The 16,206-nt window shown below is 39.3% G+C and overlaps 1 protein-coding gene across 1 annotated transcript; it reads left to right on the plus strand.

Moving 5' to 3' along the window:
- Nucleotides 1–5,607: 5,607 nt before the first annotated feature.
- On the plus strand, nucleotides 5,608–6,534 carry LOC101358113 (olfactory receptor 9G1). Its single transcript, XM_012559361.2, is given in 1 exon segment — nucleotides 5,608–6,534. A coding segment is annotated over 1 exon segment (915 nt). The 5' UTR covers nucleotides 5,608–5,619.
- Nucleotides 6,535–16,206: the final 9,672 nt, after the last annotated feature.

The raw sequence follows: 16,206 nt of genomic DNA on the forward strand, positions 1-16,206 counted from the left end.
CTTGTTCATAGCACCTGGCAGAGTGTCTTGAACATAGTAAATACTAGACAAATATTCTGGTTTGAGGAGGGATTAGGAGAACTGGGAGAATTTGTCTTGCATGCTGACTGATAGCCTCTGCTTTTGTGACCTTAAACAACGTACATCCAACCATTTCTATGTCACAGATAACTCATTGGTAAGACGGTAATAATAATTTCATTTCCTTCAAAGATTATTGTGCAGCTTAAAATAAGATGACAGTTTTCAAGCACTTTTTTGGCAGAGTGCCTGGTGCATACTAAGTGCTCAGTAAATATTATTATGATAAATGAAAGAGAAACTGGACAAGTTGCTTTTGACACATTAGTCAATATGTTACTTCCAAATTGGATAATGAGTGGATGAGAATTCGAGTGAATATATTTGTTGCAAAATCTATCTATATAGATATTCAAGATAGGTGAAGTCCACATCTAAAGAATATAGTTATAGCTCTATAGACACTTAAAGATCATTCTTCTCTGAAGTTTGGTATGGGGAAAGACCATGATTCTATAATCAGATTGTCTTAAGTTCAAATTTTTACTGCACTTATTTCTGAGTTACCTTAGGCAAGTTAAGTAACTGCTCTAGATCTATTCTCTAGACTATAATGGGAACTGAAATGCATACTTCCTAGAATTATTTCACAAGTAAATAAAGTCCCAGGAAGGCATTGGCACAGAGTAGGTTCTTAACATATTGCAATTATCATCATTATTTTTTTATTTCATTCTCTTTTTTTGCATGGAACAAGATTCTCCAAATAAAGTGATCACATTTTTTTTAATTGCCTTTTCAAACACTTTCAAAGTTATGAACCCCTGAGGTACTTAAAGAATCAAATACCCTGGGGAGCCAGAGATGGTATAAGTTTCCTACAACACAGTGTTGGCCTTCATTGGTTGTAACTATGAGAGTTGCAGGTAAGTGGCCTGATCCTGGGTGGAATGAAGTTGAATGTTTCTATGCTCATAGTCAGGGTTGGCTATAAATGTAAGAGACACCGGAATCAACCAGCAGATTGGCATTGTAATAGGAACATTCTCATTGCCCTGTTGAGAACAGACTCAAGGGCAGTGCTTGGAAACATTTTCTGACTCTACATGTATCAGGTACTTACCTGTGACAACATCTGCATCTCTTAGCATATCCTGTTGGTTTTAAGTTAAAGTATTGTAACCAAAAAGAGAGAGATCCATGGAGACCACTAGCACTTACTAACCTAAAATGAAATATGAAAGGAGGTGACTGAGTGGTTAACTGCCAGGTCTCTGGAATACGACAACACCACTTACTAATTGTACTAACAGCTACTTCTTAAATCTCAGTTTGGTCATCTGTAAAATGATTTCTATGAATCTGTAAACCTATCCAGGATTTATGTTGTGAGGAATAAATATGATGCTTGTGAAGCAGTAAGTACTGTGCTTGGCTCAGAGTAGTCACAAAATTTATATCTTATTTTTATAAATTATCAAATTCTGAGATCATTATGAGAATTAGAAAATATTAACTCAGAAGGGATTAAGATTGAGACTGACTCCAGGCATTTTTGATTTTTTCCACAAGAAAACCTTCAGTTCTTATGGATCCCATGTTTTCAAAGATTTTGTCCAACCATAAAATTGTTCTCATTTTTAATTAAGTGATTTATTTAAAATAAGCAGCCCACACAATCTCATAATAAACCTACAAATCGACCTGAGATAAACATTAAACAAGGAGCAGCTGGTGGATTCGAACTGCGGACCTTTTGGTTAGCAGCCAAGCTCTTAACTGCTGCACCACCAGGGTTCTGATAGATGTATCTAGAATAGGCAAATCAGAGTGTAATAGTGGGTACCAGGGGTGAGATGGAGGAGGAAAGGGGAAGTTACTGCTTAGGAAGCATTGAGTTCCTGCTCGTGGTGATGGAAAATTTGACAACGGTATTAGTGATCGTTACATGACATGATTGATATAGTTGGTGTCACTAAATTGTACACATGAAAATGTTGAATTGGCAAATGTGTTATCTACATTTTTACAATTTTAAAAAAAGTGGAAAAAAGCAGATGGTAAAGAGCATATTTTAGTGAAGGAGAAAGAAAATAGGTTGAATAAATAAGTGATATATATATATGTAATATGAGATAATGAACTGTGCTAGGGAGAATACTAGGAAAGAGATATAAGAAATGTCAGGGAAGTAGACTGCAATATGGTAGTCAGGGAACACCTGAAAAAATGTGAGGGAGCTAGTTATGAAGATACCTGGGGGGAAAGACTTTCCACCGCAGGAAAGAACAACTACAAAGACCCGGAACATATTGCTTATATTCCAGGAATGGAGGAAACAGTGAAGAGAAGATTAGCAGGAGTCAGGAGTGGAGAAGTAAGGAGGTTCAGATCATGTAGAGCGTGTCCACCTTTGTAAGGACTTTGAATTTTACTCTAAATAAGTTGAGAAGTCACTGGAGAGTTTGGACCAGAGGAATAGAATGATCTAACTGGCATTTTAACAGAAACTCTCTGGCTGCCCTGTTGAGAATAGAGTCAAGTGGGGTAAGAATGGAAGCAGGAAGAGCATTAGGAGGGTTCTCTAATAATACAAGTTGGAGATAATAATGACTTAGTCTAGGCTGGAAAAAAAAAATGGAGCTAAGAAACACTGCCTGCCGCCCCAGGTTCTGAATATATATATGCAGAGAGAGAAGAGCTAAGGGGTGTTTTGCTGATTTTTCAGATATGGTGTGAAAAATGGAGCGAAGTCAAGAATGACGTTAAATGATTTCCCCTAACTTGGTATAGTGGCATTTACTGTTGTGGGGAAGACTGAGAGAGAAATGGGTTTGAGAAAGATTGTCCAGAACTCGGTTTTGCTTGAGATGCCCAGTGGAAATCCAGTAAGAGACATTAAGTAGGCATTTGGATCCATGAGTGAGTCTGGAATTCTGGAAGAGAAACGGTCAGGAGATGTACAGTGACGTCACTAGGGAGGTGCAGAGTAACACTGTCAGAGAAGTGACACCAAAATGACTATCTATAAAATTTTTGTGCAGACTCCGGAGCGAGCCTTCCTCCTGCCCTGCCCTTGCAGGCCTTGGGGGCACCAAACCCGCGCGCGCCACCTGAGGACGCAGCGGCCCCTACCGCTCCGTGAACGCCCCTGCACGCACCCTTGCGCTCTGCTTGACCCTGGCCGCAGGCGCCGCCTCACTCCCGGGCACGGAGCTGCGCGTCGTGCAGAGAGCGGCAGGTAAGGACCCGACGGGACAGTGAGCCAGGTCTGGCAGACAGCGGTGTCGGGGCGAACGGGCGCCCGGGCGAGCGGGGGCACTGGGCGCTCTGCCTGGGCTGGAACTGAGGAACACGGCCCGAGTTCCGCCACCACCTCTTCTCGGGGATCGTGGCTGGAGGCGGCGCAGGGCTCTGTGGGGCGTCTGGAGCTGCAGGGCTGCCATCCAAGTGCGAGGACGCTGCAGCGAGCCAGGCGCAGCGGTGGCGTCCCAGCTCCGGTCCCCCGCGGTCCCCCAGCAGAGTCACTGCGTGCCCTCGGGGGCCGTCCGGAGAGAGCGGGAGCCGAGTTCCCATGATTTCTCACTGTTGCTTCCTGAGTTCTGAGCCAACGGAAAGTTCCTATTGTTGGCAGCCCGTATCCCACTCTGTCCCCTGCCAAGACCCCAACGAGCTTGAGGGCCGGACCCTACTAGCTGCCGTACGCTGGGCGGCCTGGGCTCTCAGCGCGCGGAGGCGACGGCGACGCGGGCAGCCACAGCCGCGCGTTCCTGCTTGGCCGGGCGCAAGGATCCCTGGCGGACTGACGGCCGGAGGGACGCTGCTGGCGCGGGGCGGGTGGGCAGCGAGGGGGAGCTGGAGAGCTGCGCTCGGCAGGTTGGTGCGCGAGGCTGGAGGACGTGGAAAGCCCACAGGCATGGGCTCCAGAGCTCTGCTGGGCTCCGCAGCGGTCCCTGAGGCAGGGCCTGGGGACGGGCGGGGTTTCTTGGTCCGGATTCTGTTTGGTCTGGTACTGGAGAAGGTACAAGGGGGGGGTGCGGAGAGGGAGAGTGACACCATGAAGTTACTGCGCTGAGTGACAGCAACCCTAGAGGCGCCACTGAATTTAAAAATAAGGTTCATTCACATATAGAAAGTATTGTAAGTCATCAGACCAGATAGGATCAACAGGGAGTGATTGTGGATGGAAGAGAGAAGACCTCCGAAGGTCGATTCTGGGGGCACTCAGAAGTTCAAAGTTGGGGCAGTAACACCAAGAACAAACAAACAGAGAAACAGAAGAAAAACCGGTCAAGTATGATGACCTGGGAATCAAGTGAAAAGAGTGTTCAGGGCTGGCAGGAGTGATAAACTGTTAAATGCTGCAGATGAGGACGGAGCTTTGGCTGTAGTCATTTGAGTTCCTTGGACCTTGATAACGTCATGTTTAGGGGAGTAATAGGAGAAAAAGCCTAACTGGAACAATCTTCTATTGTTCTATATTTTACTTAGAAAAGACTCAATTTATTAACACTAATATTGAAAGTCTGATATGGACTGAATGTTTTCCTAGGTTCCAAAAGGATGGGTATACAAATCATAGCAATCATATTCACTGGGATGTATGTTTATTTAACTACAAAATCACTTTGATTGGTAGGAAGTTAGTGTTACTAGAATTGTTACTTAGTGGATTATAGATGTACAGTTGCTATGCATATTCCTGTGTACACATTTCATTAAATATTTATAGTTCTTTGCGCAGATAATCTTGAATAGGATAGGAAGATTTCTGTGTCAGATGGACTCGTGAGTCTCGTAGTCATAGTCCAAGACACATTTATTTTTTGCCTTATTATTGATCCTTAATAATAAAAATTAAAATAATAAAAATTTTAAATGTGTAAGATTTTAGTACTAGACAATGAATTTGCTTAAATTTAAAATTAGTTTTTTAAAGTATTGTTTTATATGTTTATTATAGGCTATGTATAAAATACAGTTGATCCTGTGTGCTTTATCATCCCATTATTATATATCATTTTTCTGTGTATATATTTTTCTAAAAACTTTGTATGTTACCATGTGCTCATGTGCTCTAACCTCTTTTTTTTCCCCTTATAATATCCTCCTTTCTTATACCTATAGATGTCATTAGGAGATATAATTATATAGTAGTCAATATATGTAAACACCAATATATGTAAACACCACAAGAAAAATATCTGATTCTGTTTAAAAATGTTTTTAAAAAAGGTATTAAGTCCAGTGTTTCAGATGCAAACAAGCTACACTTTAAGCCAAAAAACCACACAATTATGAAGAGGACCACTGCACAACAGGAATTATAAGTCTGTCTTTCATTTAGTTTAACAGTCATTCCTAATGGGGAAAAATAATTAACTGATTTTAGAAATTTGGAATTTGAATACCTAATTTTAAAATGAATGATTCTTGCAAGTTGAAAAAATCTTTCTAACACGAGCACTTAACCATCATTGGTTGGATCCTAGATTTACCGAGGATGTGATGTCAATTATTTAGCGTATTTTCTATTTACTCAGCAAAGCCCTTTAAGCTGAACCATCATTTTCTCTCCTCTTAGGTGAGATTATATCAATGGACAAGAGCAATCACACCGTGACTGAGTTCATCCTGGTGGGCTTCACAACGGACCCTGTGATGCAGTTGATTCTATTTATGGTGTTCCTTGGCGTGTACTCTGTGACCCTGGTGGGAAATACCACACTCATAACATTGATCTGTAATGACTCTCGGCTTCACATGCCCATGTATGTTTTCACTGGCAATCTTTCATTCCTGGATCTCTGGTATTCCTCTGTCTACACCCCGAAGATTGTAGTGACCTGCATCTCTGAGGACAAAAGCATCTCCTTTGGTGGCTGTGTAGCTCAGTTCTTCTCTGCTGGGCTGGCGTATAGTGAGTGTTACTTGTTGGCCGCCATGGCTTATGATCACTATGTGGCCATCTCAAAACCACTGCTTTATTCTCAGGCAATGTCCATAAAGCTATGTGCATTTTTGGTAGCAGCCTCATATCTTGGTGGATTTATTAACTCCTCCGTCATCACCAAAAGAACTTTTGCCTTGAACTTCTGTGCTGACAATGTCATTGATGACTTCTTCTGTCATTGACTTCCTCTGGTAAAGCTGGCTTGAGGCAGAAAAGATGGCTACCAGACTCTACTGTATTTCTTCCTGGGCTCCAATGTTATCACCCCCGCTGCACTCATACTCGCCTCCTACCTCTTCATCATTACCACCATCTTGAGGATCCGCTCCACTCAGGGCCACCTCAAAGCCTACTCTACCTGCTCCTCCCACTTGATTTCTGTCACCTTATACTACGGCTCCATACTCTACATCTACTGTCGCCCTCCATCTAGCTATTCCATGGACAGGGACAAAATAGTTTCCACCTTTTACATGGTGGTTTTCCCCATGTTGAATCCTATGATCTACAGCCTGAGGAATAAGGATGTGAAAGAGGCTCTGAATAAACTCTTTAAATAAATCAAGATTCTCTCATTCTAAGGAGATGCAGAAACAAATTTTGATCAGGTTATTTGTATCTCAAGCAGAGCTGCCATTGTGCTCCATCATGATGAAAGAAACTTATATTCAAGTTAAAGAGTTTTTCGAACCTTGACACAACACAGTTCAAGGGATCTAAGATAAGAAAATTAAGGCAATTTAGGAAATAAATTTTGAATATAAAGCATAAGGATTTTGACTGAATTCCATCAATTAGAAACAACCAAAACCATGGATTAGAAACAAACAAAAACTCTCTTCTACGTTCATAAAGAAAAGTAACAAAATATCCCATTCCCATCAGCACAGGAAGATTTTTGGCAGGCTGATCCACATATTATAGTATCTACATAGTTATTTCCTAGATAAAGGAAAAAATATGCTGAATTAATTTTTAATATTTTCCTATGACTCATAATTAGACTACACTCATCGCTTTCTATTTCCTTTACAGAATTACTTTAACATTTTTACATCAACTTTTTTTCCAGAAGCGTTAGCACAAAGACCCAGCAGCACACATGAATCACCTCAGTGTGAACTAGGCTCTGAAGGCATGATCTCACTAATCTGCTTGTCTCTTGCATAAAGAAAAATCAGTCAAGACCCCACTGATATGATGTTTGTGAATCATTATAAATCCTAGGGAGCCTCTTACTAAGACGTCTACCAATCAAATTGTGACATTATTAACATCAAAATACAATTATTATAATAAAAAATAGTAACTATAATGAAGTAAAACAACCTAATAAATGAAAGCCTATAAGTGCACATTACTCAAAAGAAAAAAGTCTATAAACAGAATACATAAAGTAGTGTTATAAGAAAACGGTAAATACGATGCGTTACATTTATTTTCGATTGATTTTTTTTAAGTGAGACAACATTAATATTTGTTTATAAAGCATAAATATGTCTTTGTTTCTATTACAATAAGCAGTAAAGAAGAAAATACAAGAAACTGCCAGCTAACTAAATACTTCCAGAAAAAAGTAGAAGCCGCATGCAGAACAGGATGGACCTATCAACACTGGCAATCATACAAATTAATCTGGAATGCAGGTAGAAAGGATATAATTAGTACCAGTTGTCACACACAACCCAAATTGAAACTGAATTTAACAGTGCAATTGCAAGATGCTTTACTTAGACAATGTTCTAAAAAAGATAGCTATTTCTGCCAACTCAGCCCGATATTTTCTAAGAGATAAGATCTCTCTATTTCCCACTAAAGATAATAAAATTCCTATAAAATACACATTATTTTAAAATAACATTAACAGATCAAGTTGTTGTGTTACAGTGGAAGAAAATTGGTTATTTGATGCCAAAGAGTTGAAACCAGAAAATATATCGTTCCAGAGGGAAACACCAGAAACACTATGTTCATATTATATTGTATTTGGAGAGGTTATCTCAACTGCATAATCACGTTTAAATAATATTACTAAAACTATAGGAAGAAAATAAAGTAAGGACAGTAATTATCTTAGGAAGACAAAGAAATCTAACCTAAAGATTTAATTAAACATGTGCCCTTGATGTTTCAGAATATATAAAAATGGAAGTTTAGCAGTAAATTTTTAATCACTGCATTGGGAATGTTTCATCTGTTATTGGTGTTTTGAAGTATGCTAAAGAATCTGTCAGACTAATTTGTAACAGTAGTATAAATTCCTAAAGGAATTTGATTACACAGATTATAAGTGATGATGTTCAACTTCTCAACAGAAAATGTTTTCCATGTGTGTCTTTTAGATATATGAGTTAAGTAAATTAAACATTAAACACAATACAACTGTGTTAGGGATACTCAAGGCACCACTCAGGCTTGATGATTCACTGGAAGAATTCACAGGGCTCAGCATATAGTCAAACTCACAGCTATTATTTATTTCAGCAAAAGGATAACAAACAAAATCAGCAAAGGGAAAAGGCACATGGAATGGGCCAGAGGAAACCAGGTGCAAGCTTCCAAGAGTCCTCTCCTAGTGGAGTCACAAAGGATGCACCAAATTCCCTGAGCAACACCTTGTGAAACATCAGAAATGTTGTCAACCAGGGAAGTTCTTTAAAAACTTAGATTATGATTGAGAACTGTTCATATACACAGCCTCTGCTTAGCACATACCAAAACTCCAGACTCTCAGAAGAAAAGCCAGTGTTCAGCATGAACCACATTGTATGAACAGCTTAAGCATATTGAACTATATTATTTCTGTGAATGGTGGGAGCTCTTTCAAAATCCAGATTCCGAGACACTTGCCAAAGCCAATCTTGTAAGCAGAACTTTCAAAGGATAACTGGTCTACTATGTTAACTCTTCCCTACATAAATTAATTATGGGTGTTCTCTGAATGCAAAAAAAAGCTCTTGAACTTAATGTTCTGTATAGAAAATGAAAAGTCTTGGTGTCTTTCACAGAACAAAACCTGCGCAGAGGCATTCCTGGATAGTAGGCCTTGTAGTATTCCCAAAGTTATATTCTATAGATTCCTATATTAACAGTCAACTTTGTGTCTAAAAAAGGCAGTAAAGTAGTAAGAATCTAATAGTTGAGATTGTTGAAACTCTAACCACTATTATAACTACCTATTACTATGATTACAAATACAAACCACTCTCTACCTGCCTTCTTTCATGATTCTGATCCATTTACTCCCTCCCAAAATCTCAGCTGAACAGGAAAATTTACTGGTAAGTTGTCTCAAACTTTCATTCTAGTGAGATCTGAGACTTTGGTCTCATGTCTTTATTGGGTGGCCACATTTTTTCTAAATGTGTTAAAGGAGCACTAAGAGATAAACAGCTAATTCCCTGCATCCCAAAGATAGTTCTTCTTGACTCCATTTTGTAGCACAGATAATTTTTGTCTGGAGATTGGGAGCAATCATTTGGTCCAGTAGAGTGACCATTGTTATATCACTGAGTGAGTATCCCAAAACAACCAAGGGTAAGAATCCTATTTCAGTTGATCAGAACAATGAGGATGTTCCTTTGGGGAAGCATTCCTCCTTGGGCACACAGACTTCCAAATCCACTGTCCACCAGGGGCAGGAAATAAAAGTATAGTGGGTGATTTTGGGCAATAGTAAAACAGACTGTTTTAATCTGAGTCCTCTGAGGAGAAAACACCAAGATGTAATTAAATGTGCTAGGATTTTATTAGGTGAAACCCCTGTACAAGAGAAAATAGAGAGGAAGTCAGAAAAGGCAAGGAATGACATCAGATCATGATACAAGTCTGACTTCAAGGGAAGAGGAGAGGTAAGGAAGGATGGGTGAAAAAATCCTAGACCATGTGCAGTCTAATGGAAGTAGACCAAGGTCAGGAGGAAGTTCTTGAGCCAACCAAAATAGTCCAGAGTCTAATAGGGCCAGGTCTGCCTTAGTAGCCCTGCCATGCTAAGTCATTGTTTGGGAGCAGCCTTGGTGCATATATAGGAAATGGATTTCAGAGTTCAACAGCTAAAGCCCTTGGTCAATTACACTCTATACTTGAAGGACTGCAAGACTTACTTCTTGGTCACCATAGGAGCCATGGCCACTGCATTCCCTTAGTTCACATGCATGTACATTCTTAATAGAAGAAGGATGACATCATATAGTGGCTGCTGTTTTAAAGCATATCACATATCTTAGAGAACACTTCCTTAGAAGTGAAGATGGCAAGACTTCGTCTTGTTTACTTTGGACATGTTATCAGGAGGGACCAATCCTGGAGAAGGGCATCATACTTGGTAAACTAAAGGGTCAGTGGAAAAAAGGAAGCCCCTCAAGGAGATGGATTGGCACAGTGGCTGCAAATATGGGCTCAAACATACTTATAATTGTGAGAATGACACAGGATGGAGCAACATTTTGTTCTGTTATACATAGAGGGTCATGACAAGTTGGAACGAACTCGATGACACCTAACAAAAACAGCAAATTCTGTGGATAGAAGGCAATTGTTGCCATTTTTTTTTATATTTAATGAATTTCTTGGTCATAAATAGCTTTCGGTGGTATATAATCTGCATGAATAGTCATTCTATGAAGATAAATATAGAGATACTGGCAGTAAAATCTGGCAGGGAAATGGGCATGTAAGGCAAATTCATCCTAAAAAATGTGACTATTCCTAAGAGGAAAATCATCCCACTGTCACTTTGGATTAATAGGAATGGTCTAATCTAATTAACCTGCCAACCAGGTGACTCACTAATTCTCCCAAAAAATGATGTTATGTCAGAAGCACAATGGTAGCCTCTGTTGTTAGCATTTTGGACACATAAAAGAGAAAGGAGACAAATCACACTTGTCCTTCTCTGCCCAAAAGCCCTCATCCTATATCTCAGAATCTCACTTCTTTCCAGTAAGTTCCCTTATCTTTCCATGTAATGCCTACCAAGGTTAACTAAGCCATTCATCTGTCAGTTTGTGATATTGTGGTGGCTTGCGTGTTGCTATGATGCTGGATACTATGCCACTGGTATTTCAAAAACCAGCAGGGTCACCCATGATGGGTAGGTTTCAGTGGACCTTGCAGATAAAGACAGATAGGAAAAAGGATCAGGTTACTACTTCTAAAAAAAAAAAAAGGCTAATGAAAACCTTATGAATAACAATGGAACACTCACTGTCTGACATAGTGCCGGAAGAGCCCATCCAGTTGGAAAGCACTAAAAATACAATGGAGAAGAGCTGCCTCCTCATAGTAGAGTCAGCCTTAATGACATGGGTGGAGTAAAGCTTTCGAGACCTTCATTTGCTCATGTGGCATGACTCAAAATGAGAAGAAACAGTTGAAAACATCCATTAATAATTGGAACATGGAATGTATGAAGTACGAATATAGGAAAATTGGAAGTCATCAAAACTGAAATGGAACACATAAAGATGAATGTCCTAGGCACTAGTCAGCTGAAATAGACTGATATTGGCCATTTTGAATCAGAAAATCGTATGGTCTACCATGCTAGGAAAGACAAGTTGAAGAGGAATAGTGTCACATTCATGGTCAAAAGAACATTACAAGATCTATCCTAAAGTATAATCCTGTCAGTGATAGGATAATATCCATAAGTCTGCAATGAAGCCCAGTTAATACTATCATTATTCAAATATACCCACTAACCACTAATGCCAAAGACTGAAGATTGAAAATTGAAGATTTTTACCAACTTCTGCAGTCTGAAATTGATCAAATATGCACTCAAGATGCATTAATAAATACTATTGATTGAAATGTGAAAGTTGGAAAAAAAAGAAAAAGAAGACTGATTGGTAGTTGGAAAATACAGACTTGGTGAAAGAAACACCACCAGAGATCACATGACAGAATTTTGCAAGACCAATAACTTATTCATTGAAAATACCTTTTTCAACACATTAATGGTGACTATACATATGGACCTCACCAGATGAAAGACACAGGAATCAAATCGACTTCTGCTGTAGAAAGAGACATTGAAGAAGCTCAATATACATCAGTCAAAAAAGGCGAGGGGCCCACTGGGGAACAGACCGTCAATTGCTCATATACAAGTTCTAGCTAAAGCTGAAGAAAATAAAAACAAGTCCACGAGAGCCAAAGCACAATCTTTGGTATATCCTACTTGAATTTAAAGACCATATCAAGAATAGATTTGACGCACTGTACACTAATGACTGAAGACCAGACACGTTGTGTGCTGACATCAAGTACATCATACATGAAGAAAGCAAAAGGTCGTTAAAAAGATAGGAAAGAAGGAAAAGACCAAAATGAATTTCAGAAGAGGAGCTGAAGCAAAGGGAATAAATGATGTAGTAAAAGAGTTGAACAGAAGATTTCAAAGAGTGGCTTCAGAATACAAAGTGAAGTATCATAATGAAACTTGCAAGAACCTGGAGTAAGAAAAACAAAAAGGAAGAACACACTCAGCACTTCTCAAGCTGAAAGAACTGAAGAAAAATTTCAAGCCTTGAGTTGCAATATTGAAGGATTCTGTGGGCAAAATATTGAGCGATGCAGGAAACATCAAAAGAAGATGGAAGGAATACAGAGAGTCATTGTACCAAAAAGAATTGGTCGACTTTCAACCATTTCAGGAGGTAGCATATGATGAAGAACCAATGATATTGAAGGAAGATATCTAATCTACACTGAAGAAATTGGTGAAAAACAAGGCTCCAGGAATTGACAGAATACCAACTGAGAAGTTTCAACAAATGGATGCAGCTGGATGTGCTCAATCGTCTGTGTCAAGAAAACTGGAAGAAAGCTACCTGGCCAATCAACTGGAATGAATCCATTATTATGTCCATTCCAAAGAAAAGTGATCCAACAGAATGCAGAAATTATCTACCTATATCATTCATACTACACAAAAGTAAAATATTGCTGCAGATAATTCAAAAACCGTTGCACCAGTACATTAACAGGGAGCTGCCAGAAATTCAAGCCAGATTCAGAAGATGGTGTGGAATGAGAATATCATTGCTGATGTCAGATGAATCTTGGTTGAAAGAGAATACCAGAAAGATGTTTGCCTGTATTTTATTGACTATGCAAAGGCATTTGACTGTGTGGATCATAACAAATCATGGATAACATTGCAAAGAATGGGAATCCCAGAACACTTAACTGTGCTCATGAGGAGCCTGTACATAGTTCAAGAGGCAGTCGTTCGAACAGAACAAGGAAATATTGCATGTCTTAAAATCAGGAAAGGAGATGGGAAGCCAGAGAGGGTGAGGAGCTAGTTGAATGGACATGAGGAATCACAGAGGTAGATGGGAGATTTTATTCGTTTCTAACAACCAGTCCAATCACCATTTGCATACTAAGACATGATAATGGCTAAGGAAAGGTCTTCTTTAAAAATCACAAACATCCAATTGCCATCTCTGAAACTGCTGAAGACACAAGAAGAGATGTATTATTTCTTGCTGATGGTGGCGTAAAAAGGGGAACTAGCATTACCAGGAAGGACAAGGGAGACAAAAATTAAATTAGCAAACAAAAAACCATTAGGATTCACTTAGTCAAAAGTCCTTGTGAATATCTCATGAGTAACTGGAGCAGAGAGTAGGGCTCTAAAAGTCAAAAGAGAAGTTTAAATTTCTTTCAGTTTGATATTTCTCTAAACATGGTGCATTTAAGAAGACTTCCAGGCAACAGAGGCTTCCTTCCAAAGGGAAAAATCTGTATTTTAATGATTTTGGGTAGACAATGCTGTTTTAGCTTAAAATACAAACACAGCCTGATTAGTAAAATAAACTAAAAAAGAAGAAGACCATCAAAGAGACGGATTGACTCAGTGGCTGCGACAATGGGCTCAAGCATAAGAACGATTGTGGGAATGGCGCTGGACCAGGCAGTGTTTTGTTCTGTTGTACGTAGGGTCACAATGAGTCAGAACCAACTCAAGGGCACCTGACAACAACCACAGCAGTAGAATACACACGTTAGCTGGTTAGCACAGACTGTCAGGTAGGCATCATCTTCTGGTTCCGATAACAGGTTACTCAGCTCTTCAAGTCAGGCTCTCACCTGCTGACCATAGGTGGGTTTTAGGGGAAACACCAAAAAAAGTTTGCTTTATTTTGTTTTTGTATGCCAGGGTGAGTTATGGGGTTTTTTGTTTTCTTGTGTTTTGTCTTTTCCCTTGTGAGAGTAATTATATGGCTTTCCTAAGAGTCTCAAAAGGGTCTGAAACAGAACAGACGAGAATACCATCTCTAAAGGAAAGGAGCTCAGAGCAGAGAACTTGAATGGAAGGATGAGGGAAGCAAAGGACAGAGCACCACACCGGGCTTCATGATGGACGATTAGGTCACTTAGGGGTTGTTGCTGTTGTTAGTTGCCATGGAGTCAACTCTGATTCATAGTGACATTATGTGTAATAGAATACAGTGTTGCCGGGTCCTCCAGTATCCTCATAATCACCAACATGTTCAAGTCCATAGTAGTAGCTATTGCACCAATCCATTTCGTTAAAAGGCTCCCTGGCCCTCACTGGCCCTCATCTTCACCAAACATGATGTCCTGTTGTGATCCATAAAGTTTTCATCAGCTAATTTTCAAAAGCAGATCACTAGGCCTTTCTTCCTAGTCTGTCTTAGTCTGGAAGCTGCACTGAAACCTGTCCACCATGGTTGATCTTGCTGGTATTTGAATCACCAGTGGCATAGTTTCTAGCATCATGGTTAAACTCAAGTCACCACAGTATGACAAACTGACAGAGGGCACTGAGAGGACTGTGGGGCAAAGGGTGGTTGTGAGAGAGCAGAGAATAGAAAGATGCAAGATTAGAAGAGAGAGCATGTATCAGGGAACATAATAGAAGTATTGGATACAAATTTTACCCATGTAATATTTTACATGAAAAAAAAACACTATTTTACATCTGTGTATCATTATTACTTACATATGATAGATATGTTTTACATGTCAAATCATTTACTAAGCACTCTATATACAACATCTTCTTTAAGTTTTCCTACAACCATAAGAGGAACTTATTATTATTCCCATTAATAGATAAGAAAAATGAGGATTGGGGAAATTAAATAAGTTTTCTAAAATTTTTACCAGTGGCCCTTGAGTTGGCTCCAAATTTTGGTGACCACCATGTTTGTCAGAGTAGAACTGTGCTCAGTAGGATTTTCAATAGCTTATTTTTCAGAAGTAGATTACCAGGCCTTTCTTCTGAGGCACCTCTGGGTAGACTCAAATCTCCAACCTTTCAGTTAGCAGTACATTAACTGTTTGCTCAACTCATGATTAGAGTGATTGAAATCATTGACATCACACTGAAATCTATTCATGGCTCATCTTGTTATATGTTTAACACTGTGCAAATCTTTACTTTCCTTATATCCTCGATTATTCACAACATTGTAATATATCCAGGACTGCTGAAATCATAAATAATAACAATGGTAATAACATTAATATTATAACAGATAGTCATTTCAGCATTTCTCAGAGTGATCTACAAAAAACTTGCATCAGAAACACTTGGGCTGCTTGAGAGAAAGCAGGCTCCTGGGTTTCACTCATAACTTGCTTAACTGGAATCTCTGGGATGTAGTCCAAGTAGTTCTTACCTGCACTGAATTTGAGAACCACTGTTTGCTTGACTGTTTACCACCTGTCAGGCACTGTGCTCAGCCCTTACATGGATTATCTCCTTTAATCTTTACAACAACCCTGTTGGTGGTGGTGGTTGCTGTCCAGTCGATTACCTCAACAACCCTGTTGTTGTTTTGTGTATTCATAACAATCCTAGGGAGAGATAAATTATCTCTGCATTATAATACGAAAAAAAAAATTGAGTCTTCACTATGTTAATTAGTAATTTCTCCAAGGTCCCACAGTCTATGTCATGAAGACAGAACTTGAATTTATGTTATTTACTTAAAAGTCAAATGTTTTTTCCACGATACCCCCAGCCATCTCTGATTTTTGAGATATGCTTTACCTCCATCATGGTGTATAATGACAATCTGTTGCTAACCTGAAAACCACCTTCTTCACAAACACACTTTTTCGGGAAAATGATCTGATAATTCGTCAGGCTGAGTGTTTTGTAGACAGGTTTCTTTGCTTCTTCTTATATGTGTCTCCAGAGAACACAAATGCCAGGAATTACTGATGACAGGAAATACATGCTGGTA

This window comes from Trichechus manatus, unplaced genomic scaffold, assembly GCF_000243295.1.
Source record: "Trichechus manatus latirostris isolate Lorelei unplaced genomic scaffold, TriManLat1.0 scaffold00236, whole genome shotgun sequence".
Taxonomy (NCBI): domain Eukaryota; kingdom Metazoa; phylum Chordata; class Mammalia; order Sirenia; family Trichechidae; genus Trichechus; species Trichechus manatus.